The 18,072-nt window shown below is 59.9% G+C and overlaps 1 protein-coding gene across 1 annotated transcript; it reads right to left on the bottom strand.

Moving 5' to 3' along the window:
- Window positions 1-1,006: 1,006 nt before the first annotated feature.
- MYBPC3 (myosin binding protein C3) lies at window positions 1,007-16,502 on the bottom strand. Its single transcript, XM_013061711.2, has 35 exons — window positions 16,395-16,502; window positions 15,120-15,386; window positions 14,453-14,572; window positions 14,281-14,373; window positions 14,044-14,192; window positions 13,164-13,281; window positions 12,994-13,042; window positions 12,804-12,833; window positions 12,598-12,651; window positions 12,244-12,246; window positions 11,922-11,933; window positions 11,538-11,701; window positions 11,176-11,308; window positions 10,902-10,904; window positions 10,650-10,774; window positions 10,451-10,556; window positions 10,150-10,316; window positions 9,667-9,832; window positions 8,862-8,968; window positions 8,741-8,770; window positions 7,476-7,615; window positions 7,165-7,245; window positions 6,096-6,255; window positions 5,664-5,768; window positions 5,387-5,575; window positions 4,441-4,575; window positions 4,136-4,303; window positions 3,372-3,460; window positions 3,040-3,235; window positions 2,817-2,956; window positions 2,445-2,604; window positions 2,194-2,330; window positions 1,721-1,907; window positions 1,456-1,489; window positions 1,007-1,312 (listed from the first exon to the last, which is right to left on the bottom strand). Exons 1-34 carry the CDS (start codon window positions 16,417-16,419, stop codon window positions 1,479-1,481), a joined length of 3,819 nt encoding a protein of 1,272 aa, XP_012917165.1. The 5' UTR covers window positions 16,420-16,502; the 3' UTR covers window positions 1,007-1,312; window positions 1,456-1,478.
- Between the last annotated feature and the right edge of the window lie 1,570 nt (window positions 16,503-18,072).

The following is an 18,072-nucleotide window of genomic DNA, read 5'->3' as shown; positions in this document are numbered from 1 at the left end:
GACACCTGAGCAGAGTCCCGTAGCTGTGAAGGAGAACCAAGGCTCCCCTGGCCCTTCATGGGCAGGGTCAAGCTGGGCTATGACTTGGCCAGGGAGTCCCACAGGGCCTGGAGCCCCGGGCTCTGAGCTCTTGGCCAACAGTGCCTTGGGCTGAGTAGAACTCTGACAGGAGCAACCCTAGGACCAGCCTTCCTGGAATTCTTTTTTCTATGCCCTTGGGAAACTTCTGACACTCTCTAGGCAAGAAGACCAACCGCTGTTTTTGAGCGAGCAGTGCAGGGGGTGAGGGGAGGAGGAGACTCTGAAGCAGGCTCCACCTCCAGCGCAGAGCCCCACGTGGAGCTCCATCTCACCACCCAGAGGTCCTGACCTGAGCCAAAATCAAGAGTCAGGTGCTTAACTGACTGAGCCACCCAGGCGCCCCAGACTATCCACATTCTGTTAGGGCATCTCAGACCCCTTGGCCTCCCCTTCCCAAAAGTAAACTGGTGATTGGATTTAGGCTTCCAGCAGGGAGGAGCAGAGGAAGGCCCTGGTTCCCAGTATCTCATGCTGGACAGGACCACCCTCTCCTACTGGGAAACAGGTGTGGGAGGGTCATGGGCTTGTTGTGCACTGGGACCCCAGGGCAGCCTGGGGCAGCTCCTCTCCAGGCCGTATGGGCACAGAGCCACGCTGAAGTTCAGCTCCGCCCCACATCCAGGCTGCTGTGAGCACAGGTCAGCAGGTCAAAGACCATACAGAGCACAAGGTACCAGGCAGGAGCGCCCTGGGTTACTGCTCTGTTGCTAATGCACTTTCGTCACTGCCCCTTCCTTTCCTCATTGGAAGAACATACGCGGGGGGGATGATGGAGGTTTCTTCTAGTGTTCTATGAATTTGGGATTCCCCTCTCAGCCTCCTTTAACTCATCTGGGGGACAGAACACCTGCCCCAGTTTGCTCAGAAGGTCAAGTGTATTTCCCTGTGCTTTTTGTGAAAACCAACACTTCGGACAAGAGCCAGCTGTGACTGCACTCATCTTTTATTGTCCTTATCCACTGAGAAGATGTGGCAGGCCAGAAAGGCCTGTCCCCAACCACCATTTCCTGAGCCCACCAACTTTTTTCCAAAGACCTGAGAACTTCCGGGGGGAGCTCAGGCGGTTCGGTCTGTGCAGAGCACCCCCTGCTCATCTTCCTGGCGCCGCCCCAGTGACGCTCTCCCAGCCCAGCCCCGGATACACACTCGTGCACACACAGCCAACAGTGGGAAGGCAGCTTGGGCAGCGTCCTTCCAGGCTCCCGGGACACCGGCCGGCATCCCTTGGCGCCTGCAAGACAGGTTCCCTTATGAATGTGCTGGACTGAGCCCTGTGAGAGGCGCTTCCATTTCCCGATGGCTGCCCCCAAACCAAGGGCCGGGGCTTGGCCTCTGACTCGGGCCGGGGCCTTGGGGTGACTTGGGAGTACGTACCTGGCCTCTGGGGAGCCAGTCGGTCACTGAGGCACTGCAGGGGAGAAGGAGGCCGCGCCACATGAGTGTTTCCCCTTCCAGTACCTTCCATGTCCCCCCAGCCTCCCAAGGGAGCAGCTGTGGCAGCAGAAGCCAGTGCCCATGTTGGACGCAATGGGGTCACTGCTCTTTCAGCCAGAGCAGCTGCGGGGGCCAGGCCAGCAGAGTCCCAGCTGGTTCCCTGCCTGCTCCGCCACCCTGGGCCCTGGTCCCGCAGGCTCCTCACCTCGTACTTCTAGGCGGCACTCACACTGTGCCTCGCCTTGTAAGTTGGTGGCCCTACAGACATAGATGCCCCCGTCGAAGGGGCAGGGCTTTCTAATCTCCAGCGTCAACACTCCCTGCTTGCTGAACATGCGGAAGCGGGCGTCCTCCCCCAGATCCAGGCCATTCTTGAACCAGGAAATCTTGGGCTATAATCAGGTCAAGGGAGGAAGGCAGACCATCTCAGGTTGACGGGAGGCCTGGAGAGAACCTGTTTCTATTCTACGGGCTCCCACTAGGGTCCACATGATGCCCAAGCAGGGAATGACCAGGGAGCCAATGGAGACTGCCAAGGCCCTCTTCAGGGAGAGGAGCCTCGCTGTGAGCCCCCGTGAGACAGAATTCAGGGAAAGGTTGGGGCGAGGACCAGTGGAGGTTGGAGCCTCTGAACCCTGCCTCCTGAGTCTGCCTGGCTCAGGGCCCCAAGCTCTCTACCTTGGGGCTACCCCGGACGGCACAGCAGAGGATAGCGTTGTAGCCGGCGATGACTGAGCGGTTCACCAGGGGGCGGGTGAAGCTCGGGGCCTCAGAGAAGTCCAGGGCCTTATAGTTGGGTGGCTCATACGTGATGCCTGTTGGTGATAGGACTTTGTACCGAGAGTGTCACGCCACACTAGGCCCCCTCCCTGCTCCCACCCTTCCCCCTGCCCCGGATCCTCCTAGGAGTGAGAGTAAAGGTACAGCACCTGGTTTGGGGATAAAGACAGGCTCCTTAGTGGTGGCGGCTTTGTCACTGGGTCCCACCATATTATGGCTGAAGACCCGGAAGTAGTAGCCGTTGCCAATGATGAGCTCTGAAACCACGCAGTGAGTGCGGCGGTAATGTTCCAAGACAGTGAACCATTCCTGGGGGTGTGGAGGAAAGGGAGGCTCTTGGGGGCCTGGCCCTACTACCCGTCAGGGGCCTCTTTTGGGGGCCCCTGGTGTCTGCACCCCACCTGTGGCAGGAACCAGGTCAAACAGGGAGGATGAGCAGCAGACCCTTTCTAAGATCAGGGGAGGGAGTCTGAGTGGCCCTAGGGAGGGTCTATATGGGGCGCCCAGAAACCCAGGCTCACCATGGTCTTCTTGTCGGCTTTCTGTACTGTGTAACCCCAGATCTCTGTGTTGCCATCATCCTGGGGTGGTTTCCACTCCAAAGCCACGTTGAAACCCCACGCTTCCACGACCCGAATGTCCTGGGGAGGGCTTGGCTTGTCTGCAGGAGAGAGTCCAGCTGGAAGGTGCCATCTGCTGGGGGGGCTCCCCCCACCCCAGAGGAGGGGGCCCAGCGCCACGCACCAACAATCTGCAGGACCAGCGTGGCCTTGTCCTCCATGTTCTCGATTCGCAGCGTCACCTGGTAGGTTCCAGAGTGGGCACGGCAGGCAGCCCGGATGAACAGGATGGTGTCTGTGGCGCTGTTGCGGATGCTGACCTCCTCACCTGCCAGGGGCTGCCCCTCTTTGGTCCAGGTCACCTGAGGCCGGGGCTTGCCCTGTGGAGAGGGACAGCTCACCCCCGAGCCTGGCACGACTGGGTGACATTTCAGGGTCTGGTCAGCCCCGAGACACGTCTCCCCGCTAGGCATAGATGACACACGGCGGGGGCACAGGGAGGGTGGCCGGCCCTACCTGGAAAGGAATGAGGAGATTCACAGGCTCCCCAACCTTCCTCTGGATGGTCTGGCGCAGGTGCCTGGGCAACTGGAGCCGTGGCCGCTCTGTGGGTACCGAGTGGGTGGCTTAGCAAGGGGAAAGCCCCGCCCCAGGAGCGCCACAGCTCCTCCCTTCACGGAGGCGGGGCCAGGAGGCTGCTGAGGTGGCCCTGCCCCTAGCTCCCCAAGCCTAGCCCCAGAGGGTCTACAAAATCCCTGCTTCCACCGCGGCCTCACCACACCCTATAAGAGGCAGGGATCGGAGAGGGTGAGCTAGTGGTTCAGGGTCACACAGCTAGCAAGTCACAGGCCAGAATGCAAACGCAGGATCTTGGTCTCTACCCTATCCCCCAGGCTGTTTGCACCCCAGGCTGCTGCCTCTTTCCAATCTTTACGTGATTGAGCCTTTGCTGGGAATAGAGGAATGAGAAGTGGATCCCAGAGGGGTTAATCTGATACCGAGTCAGGGGCACAGGGACAATACCCGTTGAACTGAGAGGCTCATACAACAGAGCTCAAGGACAATGGTGTGGTGGCCTACATGTTCCTGTCCCAGAACCCGTGCCAGAAAACCGCAGGGAGCCCTCTCCGAATATTTGCCCTGGGCCTGGGACATGAAGAAAGGCTCTCCTGTCCCCTCCTCCCGGCAGGGGCTCTCCGGATGTGCCCCCCCTTCCGCCGACCCCAAGGGCCAGGCCGTCCGTGGCAGGTCTGTCCCGTGACTGCACAGGGGCCACTCACGCAGTATCTCCTGCACCGTCACGGCCTCCTTGGTGGCCACGGGCGCTCCGGGCCCGGCCATGTTGTGGGCGCGCACACGGAAGAGCAGCCGCGCGCCGGTGGGCAGGTCCTTCACCAGCATCGAGGTGCGCTCCGTCAGCCCCTGCAGGGCGGCCGTCCACTCCGAGCCTGGTCGGGGAGCAGCGTCGTCGGCGTCCGCAGCCCCCGCACCCCCGCTCCCGCCCCACCCCAGGCTGTCTGGGACCCAGCGCGGGGGCGATGGGCCTGGAGGCTGGGCCAGGGGCGGTGCGGCCCGGGGCACTCACAGCCCTCGCGGCAGTACTCCACGCTGTAGCCGTCCAGGCCGCCCGCTCCCACGCGCTCCGGCGGCCGCCACTTGAGGGAGACGGTGGTGTCCGACACGTCCTCCACCGCCAGGTGGGTGGGCTCGCTCGGGGGGCCTAGGCACAGGGGGAGTCCGAGAGGAGCCCCACTGGGCCTGCACCACCAGGAAGACCGAAGGGCCGTGATCCAGCCCCCCAAGTGACCACTGGTCCCACGGGGGCGCTCCCCCCACCCCGTGCTGTCTGGGTTCCAAGCCCTGCCAGAAAGAGCTCTGCTCCGGGAAAAGACCTGTCTCTGCACAGGCTTAAAGACATAAGCAGAGGCAGCAGGCCCAAGAGAGCTGTAAATCGGAAAAGATACCCCAGAGAAGGAACATGCTTACAAGGAGCCACTTCCTTAGACAATGGAGGAAATGCTACAAATTGTAGCATTTCGGGAAAAACTGGGAATTTCCTGGCACTGTGAGGTTAGATGAGTCCACTAAGAGTTAAGCAAACTGGAAGTCAGTCCCTGAAGGGAAAGGCCTGCAGCTTGCTTCCCCATAGGCATCACCCTCCCTCCCTGGTTAAAGGGAGCAAGGAAGAGGGGTCCACTGAAATTTATTGAGCACCTGTTGTATGCCATCCTAGCAGCAGTTCCATGAAGTAGATATTGTCATCATTCCCATTTTATAGATGTGGAAAGTGAGGCCTGAGGGGCACCAGCAGTCAGAGTAGTGTGAGTCTCGGCTCCACCCCTACCTACCAGCTAGGTGACCGTGAGCAAGTCATTTAACTGTTGGGAACCCCACTTTCTCCATCTGTGAAACGAAGATGCTTAGCCCCAACTGAGGCTTAAAGGGGACCCTGATGTGGTCTCGTATGGTGGCCGCCCACAGAGCAGCCTGACCAGGGAGGGCGTAGGCCATGCCAGGCCAGGCAGCCTCACCAATCGGCATGAAGGGCTGGGAGGCTGGGCTGGGCCTGGACATGCCGATGGCGTTGACCGCGTAGACTCTCATCTCATACACGACGCCCTCGATCATGCGCCGGGCCTCGTGGCTGAGCTCTCGCAGCAGGTCAAAGTTCAGCCGCATCCACCGGTAGCTCTTCTTCTTCTTGCGCTCCAGGATGTAGCCTGAGGAGGGCCAGGCAGGAGCTCTGGTCTGGAGCCTGGACACCCCCGCAACCTGGCCCTCGGCTCTAGCCCTATGCCCTCCACTCACCCAGGATGGGCTGGCCTCCGTCGTAGGCAGGGGGCTCCCACTGCACCGTGCAGGAGTCCTCACCCACGTTGCTGATCTTGGGGGCCGCAGGGGCATCTGGCACATCTGGGGGGGGGGTGGACCCACATCAGCCCTTCCCCAGTCCTAGGGCCAGCGCTGCTAGTTCCCTCACCACCCCAACCAACAGCTAGTGCCTGCCTCCTCTGCCCCATGGACATTTCTAGAATGCAGCTCTGATCATGTCACCAGCCTGTGATTGATGCTTTATGGTTCCCCACTGCCCATGTTCACCCTGTGTCCTAATCCCAGTCCTCTCAACAGAGCTGAGAGCACGCCCTATGATGTTTGTCAAAGGCGTAACTGAGTGATGGATGGGTGCTCCCTGCTTGCCCCTCTGTCTTCCCCTCTTGGCCCTGGGCCAGCCAGCCTCACCGATGACCTTGACTGTGAGATTGACCTGGTCCTCGCCCACAGGGTTCTTCACCGTGACAGTGTAAACACCCTCGTCTTCCTTCTCTGCCCCCTCGACAGTGAAGATGCTGCGGTCCTTGGTGGTCTCCACGCGGACCCGGCCCTCGGTCTCACACAGCAGCTGGGGGGGGAGGGGAACTTGGGGAAAAGGGCCCCAGTCGGACCCCGCAGGCTTTGACAGCGTCTGCAATGGCTGGAGGTGGGAACAGAGCTCAGAGCAGGGTCCGGGGAGCAAATGCGGCCTGAGCGGAAACCACTCATGTGAGCGCCTAGTCCAAAAACCTCGATGTGGGGCCCGCGGGGGGCAAAGCACTGGGGCGAGGCTCTTGGGCTCTAGCTCCAGCTTTGCCGTGGAACTTCAGGTGATCACCGGGACGCCTGGGTGGCTCAGTTGGTTAAGCAGCTGCCTTCGGCTCAGGTCATGATCCCAGCGTCCTGGGATCAAGTCCCACATCTGGCTCCTTGCTCGGCAGGGAGCCTGCTTCTCCCTCTGACTCTGCCTTCCACTCTGTCTGCCTGTGCTCGCTCTCACTCACTCTCTCTCTGACAAATAAATAAATAAAATCTTAAAAAAAAAAAAAAAGGAACTTCAGGTGATCACCTATTCTCTCTGTTCCTCGGTTTTATTATCTGCTGAATGGGAATAACGTGACCTTACAGAGCTGAGGGTCCTGAAAGAACTCAGGTAGGTGGAGGAGCTGACTGTGTTGGAAAAGCCGGCCTGAGTGGTGCCCAGGCAGCTAGTCTTACAGGGAAACCCACTCCCTGGTCGGGAAGAAGTACAAAGTGAAGGTCAGCCCTGAAGACGGGAGCCAGGGAACAGGAGCCAGGGAACAGGAGGGTGCCCCAGCAATGTTAAGGGGACTTGTGCCTGATTGCAGCATGAGGGTCCCCCAGAGACCATGCCCGGGCAGGAGCACAGCTGGCCAGATGTGGTGCCTTCACGGAGACCTCACTGAAGGGTGGAAACCGTGTGGGCAGAAAACGACAGAAGGTCAACAAGCCTGAGCCCACCATCAGCCGCACTCACCTTCTTGTCAAACACCCACTCGTCACTGGCACCAGCATCCCCTGTGGCGTCAGGGGCTGGCCCTGCCGGGACCTTGTTTTTCTGGGAACAGAGCAGGAGGGAAGCGGTGGGGCTGACCTGGCCTGGAGGGACTCCCTGCCCAGCAGCCCTTCTGTCTCCCCTTGCCCACCCCCATTCTGCTGCCCACCTCGCCCACCTCCCTCCAGGGACCAGCTAGCTGTAGGCCCTGCCTATGTGGGTGGGGAACAGACGCCAACATCCTTTGGTCCCACGCACCCATTTGGCAGCTGGGGAAGTACAGGAGGGAGTACCTGTGGGATGCTCTTCTGCCAAATCACAGTGGGAGCCGGGTCCCCGGAGATAGGGACATCCAGGCGTAGCTTGTTCCCAGCCACAACCACAATGGTGTCTGGTTTGCGGCCCGGGCAGTCCAGGTGGATCTTGGGAGGTTCTGGGGGAGGGGATGATGGTGTAGGTCAGAGAAAGCCCCCTGAAAGTGGGGGATCCTGGAAGGAGCATGTGTCCCTAGTTGTTGATTCTCAGTCACTCTGAGGTATAATTTACACACAATAAAATGCCATCATTTGAGCATACATCTCGACGGGTTTTGACAAATGTGTACACCTGAGCCTCAGTCAAGATGTAGAACGTTTCCACCCCCCCCCCAGGAAGTTCCCGGGAAGGTCTGTAACCTCAGGTCGCCTGCTGTAGCATTTCTTACACTGTGTTCAGAGGGAACACCAATGTCCCGCCAGAAGAAAGAAAAAAGATGTTTCTGCGGCCCAGTCAAGTAGGAAACCCTGGATTAGACAAAGCTAAGCACATTTTTTTACCACGGGACTTTCTAGAGCCTTTGACATGCTGGCACACCTTCTAAATCAGCAAGAGGCTGAGTAAGGGTTCAGTGTTTCCCAAACTTACTTCACCAGGGAATCCTGTTAAGATGGAGTAACCTAGTCCGTGAACTTAATTTGGAAAGCACTGACCTCGAGCATGCCTCAACCTCGGACTGTTCTGACATTAGGATTCTAAATGCCTGATGGGTGTTTAATCTACAAGCGGGAGGGGTATGTCTAAAAGCAGAAAAGATTTGGAGCATCTGGGCGCTCAGCGCACTAAGCATGTGACTCTTGCTTTCGGCTCAGGTCATGATGTCATGGTGGAGATGGAGCCCTGAGTCGGGCTCCAGACATAGAGCCTGCTTGAGATTCTCTCTCCCCCTCTCCCTCTGCCCCTCCACCCTCTAAAATATAATAATAATAATAATAATAATAATAAAATAAAGGTAGAAAGACTTAATAATGAAGTCTCACATCTTTTTTTCTCCTTTCCTGCCCCTATGGAGGAGGCCCTTTCAGGATTCCCACTTCGTTTTATTATTATTTTTTTTTTTCAGGATTCCCACTTTAGAGATGAGGAAACAGGTTTCTAGAGATTATAACTGGCCCATGGTTATGAGTGGTAGGGCTGGGCTGGGTCTTGGGGTCCTCACTCCACGTTCCTCACTCTTCCTGCTGTCTGGGACGGGAGGGGGACATGTGCGGAGGGGGCCCAGGGAAGAGGTCCCGACACTCACCTTGCCTGGGCACGAAGTCGATCTTGACCTCTGTGAGAGAAAGAAGAGCAAGTGGCACGGGGCGGGGAGCGAAGGCAGAGCCCAGCCACAGGGCCCCCACCCCGGCCAGGTGCCAGCTCACCCATGAAATGGAGCTTGGCCGACAGGTTGCAGGCAAAGCCCTCAGGCACAAAGCTGTAGTCAGCCTCGTCCGCAGGTGTGACGTCATCAATGGTCAGTTTGTGGACCCTGCCGAGAAGTGGGGGCTCAGGGGACCCCCCCCCAGGCCACCCACCCCCCAGCAGCCTCACCATAGTCAGGGCGCCAAGGGCCCCTGGCCCACCCTTGGCTCAGTGGTGGTCTGGTATTTTAAATGCTTTCTTTCTCTATTTTTGACTTTCTAGTCCCTCACGTGTTTTCAGAGGTGAACAATACACAAGTGCCCCTTGGCTGGGCCCTTGCAGACTGAGCAGGGGCTGGTCTCACTAATCTCTGTGAACTTGGGCCCAGCACGGGCCAACCCAGATGCTCGAGGCATGAGTAAGAGAGTGGGAGAGAGTGAGGGCCCCTGGCCAGGGCTGGCGTCCAGGTGGCCTCCTGCCCTGCCCTGGTCATGAGCTGGGGGCCGGAGGCCGGGGCGCTCCCAGCCTGTCTCTCTCACCACTTCCCTGTCTGTCCGTTGCCTCGGCAAGACTCCCTTCTGTATGCTTCTGTCTCTCTGTCTCTTTACTGCAGTCTCTGTCCTGGGTCTGCGTGTCTGCCATTCTGTCCTTCTGTCTCTCTGTTTCTAGCTCTCTCCGTGTCTCTGTTTTTCCCTGTCTCTCTATGTGTCTCTCTCTCAGTCACTGTCTCTGTCTGCTCTTCTCTCTGTCTGTCTCGGTTTCTCCCTGTCTCTCTGTCTCTGTCTCTCATCCCCCTCCGCGATGGGGCTGAGCCCCCACACTCACCGCCCGATGTGGGACACCTTGATGCGGCTGTCGGGGACCAGCTCCTTCCCGTTCTTCAGCCACACGCCCCGCACATTCTCGTCAGACACCTCACACTTAAACACTGCCTGGTCCTTTGCGCCCACCGTCAGGTCCGCGATGCTCTGGTACACCTCTAGCTTTTTCTCTGGGGGGCAGGGCAGAGCTGTGAGCTGGGGGCGGTGGGTGTGGGCGTGAATCCTCGAGGTGATCACGCGGATATGGGGGAACACACATGTGCAGGCTTGGGTGTGATGCGAGCGTGCCTCCGGTCATACAGTGCCCGCGGGGAGTCTCGGGGGGTGGGGGGACGTTAACCAGGCCCACGGGACCCTCCAGAGGAGAATGGTGAGGCTCCGTGTGTGCCGGGTGACTGCCCAAGGTCACAAGGGCCATCATCCTGGGTTTGCCCAGGTCCTGTCTGCAACATGCAGACAGGGCAGGCATGGGGCTGAGCGGCCTCACCCTGCACGATGAGCTCGGCCAGCGCCTGGCCCCCGCTGGTGCGCAGCGTGTAGTGCCCGGCGTCCTCCAGCGTCGCCTCATTGATGATCAGGTGGTGTCTCCGGCCGTCCTTCTTGAACCGGTATTTGAAGGTCTCCTCCCGGGTCAGCTCCACCCCATCCTTCAGCCTGGCCGGTGGGTGGGCAGGAAGCGCTGTGGCCTCCTCCAGGGAGGCCCCCAGTGTGCCCCCCCCCACTGGCCCTGCCCATGCCCCCATTGACCCGGACCCCGTCCTGGGACACAAGTGACCTTTGGCACTCACCATTTGACCTGGGCCCCCTCCTCGGACACTTCGCACTCAAACTCCACCCGCTGTCCCACCATCACCAGCTGGTCTTCCAGGGGCCGAGTGATCAGCACGGGGGGCTCTGTCCCATGGGGAGAACATGACAGTCTGTCCTCTGCAGCCCCGCCCCCCCCATCCCGGCTGCAGGTTCCCAGGGTCCCGGGTGCAGGCCCACCTTTGACAAAGAGCTCGGTGCTGCACTTTTCCCCGCCCACCACGCACTGGTAGGCTGCGTCGTCCGCCAGCGAGCACTGGCTGATGGTCAGCGTGCGCTTGGCCCCCACAGACTCGAAGATGTACCTGGGCCCGGGGCCGCGGGGGATGGAGGTTCAGCCACACTCACCCCCTGGGCCCTGGTGCCCCATCCAACCCCCTGTTGGGGTCCCGTGCCCCCACCCCAAGCCTTCCCTCCAGGAGCCGGCCTTACTTGCTGTGGAGCAGAAGGGGTCACGGGAGCATCCCGGGGAGCGGAAGTCAGACGAAGGGGAAAAAAAAAAAAGGGAAAAAAAGAGAAGAACAGAGATTGGAAACAGAAAGATGGGAAGTTAGAGCCAGAAAGAAGGACATGGGGAGAGACAGACAGAGCAGGAACCAGCAGAGATAGAGAACACAGGCAGCGAGAGGCAGGGAGAGCAGGCTGGGAGCCTCCAGGGTCCCCGAGCTCCTGCACCTGCCCCCACCCCCACCCCCACCCACCGCACCTGCCGCTCATCTGGATCTCTTGTCCATTCTTCAGCCACTTGACCTCGGCGTCGGGGTCGGCCAGCTCCACGGTCAGCCGGATCTTGTGGCCCTTGCTCACCTGGTAGGCGGGCTCCAGCTTCTTCTGAAAGGCTGAGCACCACCGCCACTGTCCCCACTGCTCCGCCGCCCTGCACCCCCGAAGGCTCACACCCACCTTGGGGGCCGGTGGCTGTGCCAGAGAGCTATGTCCTCCCACCACCCCCTCCTACCTCCCCTGTGCTCTCCGCTGTGGTCTCTTGCTAAGCTGGGCTCTCCCCCACCCCAGCCTGCCCCGTGTGTGCCGCTCAGCCTCTCCTCTGCACCGCAGGGGCGGGCTCACCTGTGCTCTTCTTCTCATCCCGCTTCATGCCCTTCAGCCTCTTGAGCATGCCCCGCAGGTCAGTGACCCCGTGCTGGAAGGCGATGCGCTCGTACTCCGACGGGGGCGCCTGCCGCAGGATCTCCCACACGTCTTCCTCAGCTGGGGCCTCCAGCCTTGAGTCCCTGCATCCCAGTCCCGCCGAGAGGCCTCAAGGGATACCCGGGGAGGGGGGGGGCCACCCCACCCTCCCCTGGGGCCCCACCAAGGAGCCCTATCGGCCCCAGGCTGTCTGCCCCTTCCCCTCTGGTGGTGCCACTTGAGCTGGCATTGGACTTGAGTCCAATGTGGGGGCGTCCCTGAGGAAGACGGGTGACAGGGGTGCAGGCATCATCAGGCACTCACCTCCGGAAACTGCTGCTCCAGGCGGGGCAGAAAAGCAGGGGACAGTTAGAGGCGTGGCCACCTGCCCGCAGGGACCTGGGGCCCTAGCCTCCTCCCTCCCTGCCACACCCTGTCCCTCCATTTACACTGCCCCGAACACGTGGCCTTGCTTGTTCCTCCTGAGCTCTGGCAGGTGGGTGTCAGGAGAACCCGAGGTGCAGAGACGCCCTGGTCAGTGGGGCTCCTCACCAGGTCCGTGTGGGTCCCAGCCCTGGCTCTCACCGGAGCCTGACAAAGTCCCACCAGCCCCCTGCCGCCCGAAGCGCCCACCCGCGGAGCTTACTCTCTGGGCCGCAGCAGCACCAGCCATAACGCAGGGTCCGGGAGAGAGAGAGGGAGAGGACACGCAGTCAGCTGGGGGAGCTGGGGGAGCCGTTCCCAGCTTCTCTGGGTCCCCCGGAGCCTACTGAGCCGAGCTATCATAGACTCAAGTTGTCGGGGGCTGTGGGCGACCCCGTGAGGATGTGAGTTCATGGGGTACAATGTCCACAGAGCCCTCTGCTATTCCCAACACCAGGATGGTCCCGTCCGACTGACAAGAAGACCAGCTCAGGGCCGCACAGCTGGAAAACCGCACGGCTGGGGTTTGAACCGGGGCCTCGCTGTCTGCCCTAGGCCCTGCTGCCCAGGGGCTCACCTCTTCTTCAGCAGTGAGCTGAAGTCCAGAGTTCCAGTGTCCTCGTGGCTGTCACTGTGGAGAGGGACACCCAGTAAGGCTGCAGTCAACTGGAATGGGCTTGGGGATGGTGGGGGTGGGGGGAGGTACTGAGGGAGGAAGGGGCACTGGCTGGATGGGAGCTCCCGGGTCTGTGTCCTGGACAAGTAGGGGCTGGGACAGGGTACCTGATCCGCCGACCACTTCCTGCCAGGCTCCTGTGGGGGTTAGAACAAGTTCCTCACTGCCCAGGGGAGCTTGCTGTCCCCCATGCCTATCAACTTCATCCTCCCCCACATCTCTCCCAGCCCTGACCCCGAGGGGCCTCAGACCCCAGCGCTGGCCTCCCCTGGGCCCTGAGGAGAGGGAACCACTTACGTGCGACGGAAGGCCGATCGGAGGTCCAGTTCTCCAGGACCAACGGCCTCTGGGGGCAGAGAGGGAGGTGAGTCCAGGAAGGGGCTTAAGGGGAGCAGGCATGGGGGCAGACATGGGGAACAGGACCCATGGGGACCCTGATCCCAGGACAGATGCCAGGCTCCCCTCACCATGGACAGTGAGATTGAAGTTGCAGCTGTCAAATTTGTCCTTGGTGGACACCTCACAGCGGTAGCCGCCTGCAAAGGTAGCCTGGGCATCTGTAATGTGCAGCTCAAACAGGTAGACCTGTGGAAGTGAGTTGTCAGGGGAGACCAGGGAGGCCCTTCACTCCTGAAGGAGGCATGGCCACCAACGTTCTCAGCCCCCAGGGTTTAGTTAACCCAGAGGGTTTTGTGTAAATAGGAAACCCCTTTTCAAGACATGACTGCCATCTGCTGGCACAGGGTGATGATAAAATATAAATCTGTGATGCCTACAAGGCAAATGACATTCACTTAAGATAAGGCACTTTTGTGCAGTGCACAATCCACACAACTGAACATGTCGGCCCTGCCCTGCCAGAAGCCCACTTGCCTGGGCCAAGACTGTGGAAGAGTGGGAGAAGGAGCAGAAGCAGGGAGTCAAAGCACAAGTTCAAGGCATGGCTCTGAGTGACCTCAGACCAGCAAAAACAACCTCTCAAGCTCTGGTATCTTATATATAATGAAGGGCCGCTTGGGCTCTGACACACATCTATCATGGGCTTTTCATCCTCACTGGCTGATGCTCCCCCCCAGCCTTCTAGAGCTCCTTGCCCCCTAGCTTTATACACCCCCCTGACATGATCATGCCCTGTGAGTCCCCCAGGTCCCACAGGTCCCCTGGGCCTCCTCGTTCTCCCCATGTACCCCCGGCCCTCCAACCTACTTCCCAGCCTCCCCAGGTTTCTTCTTTGCATGTCCCGTGTGCCCTCAGTGTCAGGGTGAGCCCCAGCACCGCCTGTGTCTCTGGGGCCTCCCAGCGGCTCCCTGCCCTTTTTCCGCCCCGTGCCTCCAGCCCTGTGCCCACCTTGCTGGCGCGGTCGTAGCTACTGTGAAGCTGCAGGTGCTGACCCGCTTTGCTGCTCAGGTCCACCCACTTGCCTTTGAACCACTTCACCGTGGGCGGCTTCAGGAGGCTGGCTCCGGCCACACGTGCCGAGAAGGTGATGCTGCCACCTACACAGAGGGGCGACAGGCTGGGCTGGGGGGATGCCCTGCTGTCCCCTTCCCCAGCCCACCCCCGGGTGCCTCAGCCCACACTCACCTGCGGTCACCTCGCCATCCTGTGGCCTCATCACAAAGAGGCCGATGGGGTCATCAGGGGCACCGGAGGCATCAGGGACCGCTGAGCTTGACCCTGTGGGTGGAGGCCTTTGAGATCTGTGCTGGGACACCCCATCCAACGGCCCTGGCCTCCCCTGCACTGCCCCTCTCACCTTCGGGACTCAGGGAGCCTCCTCTCTCCTCAGTGCCTGAGGCCGGGGCTTCTCCGGGGGCCCCAGGAGCCTCAGCAGGGGCAGGGGCAGGAGCAGGGCTCGGTGCAGGCGCTGCTTTCTCTGGAAGGGGCAGGGGCAGCGGTCGTGGGGCCACCTCTCACCAGAGAGCCGTCCCCCGTCCCTGGTCCCCCTCCATCTCTGCGGGCTGGCGGAATCAGCAGTATGCGTCTTGCCTTCTCTTCCCCCTTGCAGGTCCTGCGCCCACGTCCTGGCGGGTCTGCCCCAGCAGCTCTGAGCTCCGTCCCTCCTCTCCATCCCCAGGCAGGGCTGGGGCTCCCTCCACACCCCCAGCAACCAGGGCTTCCCCGCCCGGCACACACACAGCCGCCAAGTCCCCATCTGTGAGTGGGTGTCCTGAGGACATTGTGCCTTCGTCATCCCCAAATGGCCCCTACTTCCACCAAGGCTGGAACAGGCCAAGGAGCCACAAGGGAGCCTTCAGAGGGGTCTTGCTACAGAAAAGAGGAGGGAGGGCATTCCTGGCAGACAGCACAGCCAAAGCAAAGGCAAGAAAGTGGAAAAGCACTTCCTGCACGCTGGGCCATGGGGAGGTGGCAGGGCTGCCACCGGATGCTGAAACCTCATGGAAGGCTGGCCAGGGTCTTACCTGCCTCTTTGACCTTGAGGTCAAACTTGACCTTGGACGAGCCGGCGATGACTGCATAGGACCCCTGGTCGGCAGGGCCCACGTCCCGCACAGTCAGAGTGTGCCTCGTGCCCTCGGCAGTCAGGCTGTACTTGTCGCTGGCGCTGATGTCACTGCCCCCTCGCTGCCAGCGCACCTTTACTCCTGACCGCTCTGTCTCGGCCTCGAACACGGCAGGGTTTCCGGTGGCCACCTCTACTGACCTCGGCTTCTTGCTGAAGGCTGAGACTGAGACAAGCCCATGGAGGCTGCAGGAGCCCCTGCAGCCTCTCCTCCTAACTACGGTGATAAACACTTTAATCTATCCCTCATTGAATGGTCCCACGGTTCTGTGAAGTAGATGCCATTATTATGCCCATTTCTCAGATGAGGACACTGAGGCTCAAAGAGGTTAAGTGACTTATCTAAGATCACACAGCCAGGCCGCAGGAGAGCCAGAGCTGTGCTCCTAACCTCCACACAAGAATTCTACTAGATGTGTCTCTGGATACCCCACACTCCCTGCCAAGGGGGGCATGGGGGAGCCCAGCCCCCTCTCTCCCCTACAATCCAGGGCCCTTAGCACGAGGCAGGTACTCTGCCTACTTAAATGTGGCTAAATTTGTTTTCCAAGGGCCTCAGGCTGAGAATCAGCAACTGAGATAAAGCTGGCCTGGGAGGGGCTGGGGGCCTGGATCCCTGCCCTGCGTGACCTTGTAAGAGCACAGGCCAGGACCCGGTCCCTGGGCTATGACTTCTCTGCCCTTGGCCCAGGTTGGCCTTGGTCCTGGGGCCTCTTAACCGTCCTCTCCCAGAACAGACGGGCTGCATCACCTCAATGTGGGAGTCCCGCCTGGTGTGGGGGCCGCAGGGGTGCAGGCTCGTAAAGCAGAGAGTCGAACCAGCCCAACGCTTCCTTGTACAGAGAGGGAAACTGAGGCCGGGAGAGGTCACGGCCCTGCTCAAGAGCATTCAGCGAGATGAGCTCCAATCTAGACTGAACTTGGGCTCTTGCCTGTGGCAGCCTTTTCCCAAAAGGCAAGCCCGGCCTTAATCTTGCTAATCTTGGTGACAGGGATAGGGTCCTCTGGTGTGCCCTCACTCTATCAGAAGGATGGAAAAGAGAAACTAAGAGACAGAAAAAGACCTGGAAGACAGCCCCCACTCTCGGGAACTCACTCTGAAGCCTGCGTCCCAATTGTAGTTGTCCCAGCCCTCCTGCCCCACACCCGGGCCCGACCCCAAGCCTGGAGCTACCTGGCTTCTTCCCTGGCTCAGGCATCTTGAGAGAGGTCACACCAGGAACGGAGCAGACACAGGCCACCCGAAGAGGATCTGAGCAGGACCGTCCCCCCACACTATATAAAGGGCCCTCCCCCTCCCCAGAATTTCTTATCTGCCTCCTGCCCGGCCACCTGCTAAATATAGACAAATTCCAGGGAGCGAGGCTCTCCAGGGAGATAGCGGGGCCACATTGTTCCCCGATAGCTCCCGGCCCTTCCCCCTCTAGTCCTATACGATGGCTTCTGCCCCCCAAACCTTGGTGAGCCTCAGGGGTACCCCACAGCCTGTCTGTATGTCCACCTGGCGGAGAAATGGTGGGACAGATTGGTATGCACCCAGATCCTGGGGCCGGGCCGCCCCGAGTCCTGGCACTGCCCCTTCCTTCACCTCTGGACCTTAGTTCCCTTGTCCATAAAGTGGGGTGATGGTAGCAGCACCCACCGCGTAGGACTGTTCCGAGTGAAGTGGGTTATAAATGAAAATGCTAGAGCAGGTGTCAGGCACGTAGAAAAGGCTGGATGACAATGCCTCTGCCACTGGGGCTCGCAGGGCCCTGGACTGGCCGCGTGGAGTCCTGGGTGGGCTCAGGCCAGGGCCAGGAGGGCAGCCCCCAAAATATTGGGTGCTGGTGTCACCCAGGGGGAACGGGGCTGGGCCTGCAGGTGAGGACATGGGGCTAATCTTTAAATACACCCCAAAGTGGAAGTCAGATTCACACAAAAAATACTGCCAAAATTTTGTGCACCCCCCGCCACACTGTTCCTTAATGAACTTCTGCCTCCCCCTGCCCCACATCTGGGTCATCAGTGGCTGCACGGAAAGAAGAAAATTATGCGGGAATCTCTCCATGCAAGATCCAGTATCAGGAATGCTCATGCGCCCCCCCACGGCAGGAGGGAAGGATTCTCTACACAGGCATCGCTGCTACCATTCCTTTTCACCCGGATTAGGAATAGGATTATTGGTCTCTGGCCCTGCCCACGGTTTTTCAACTACTGAATCACCTGCTCCTTAACCTTCTTTAAAGAGGACTGAGCACCGCTTACCCTCTCCAGGGGCTTGGAGACCTGAGAAAGGAGGTCACAGGTCAACCCTCAGGGCAAGCAGGTGTTTGGGGGTGTTTGCCCTGATGCCACCCCACCCCCACCCCCAAGTCTGGGCTCTCTGAGGCTTGCTGGCTGCCTTGGGACGTTTCCTCACTCCCAGGCTGTCTTGCACCACACCTCACTGCTTACTGTTGGAAGCAAGATGCTGGAGGCTTCCAGGCTCCTCTTTTTCTAGGTCTCCCATGTCGTGGACCAGAAGCCAGAGAGCATCAAGACACGAGCTGGACCCTGGGGGTCCCTGCTCACTAGCTCCCCATTCCAGATACGGCGGGAGAGGGGGCTTCCTGCCTTATGCTGACCTAGCAGCCAGCATGCAGCAGGATCTGCTTGCCCCTCACCCAGCTGTGTGACCTTGGACAGATCACGTGACCTCTCCAAGTCTCAGTTTCCCAGTCTGTAAAAATGGGATGATATTTGACTTTGCCTCTCAAGCCTGACGTGTAATAAATGGCCGGAAAATCCAGTGTCGTGGCCTTGATTACGATCCTCATCCTCACGGGGGCCGTGACCTAGAGTTTAAGCCTCACTGAGGCATTTTTTAAAAG

The sequence above is a fragment of the Mustela putorius genome, unplaced genomic scaffold (assembly GCF_011764305.1).
Source record: "Mustela putorius furo isolate JIRA1106 unplaced genomic scaffold, ASM1176430v1.1 tig00003859_pilon_pilon_pilon, whole genome shotgun sequence".
NCBI lineage: Eukaryota > Metazoa > Chordata > Mammalia > Carnivora > Mustelidae > Mustela > Mustela putorius.
Note: the sequence above shows the minus strand (reverse complement) of the source record. Positions and strands in the feature narration are given on the sequence as shown.

Coding starts and splice junctions, on each gene's coding strand:
- MYBPC3 (XM_013061711.2), bottom strand. CDS start 16,419: ATGCCTGAGCCAGGGAAGAAGCCAG. Junction 12,652..12,803: donor GGAAGTGGTCGGCGGATCAG/GTACCCTGTCCC, acceptor CCCTCTCCACAG/TGACAGCCACGAGGACACTG. Junction 1,908..2,193: donor CCGTCCGGGGTAGCCCCAAG/GTAGAGAGCTTG, acceptor ACCTGATTATAG/CCCAAGATTTCCTGGTTCAA.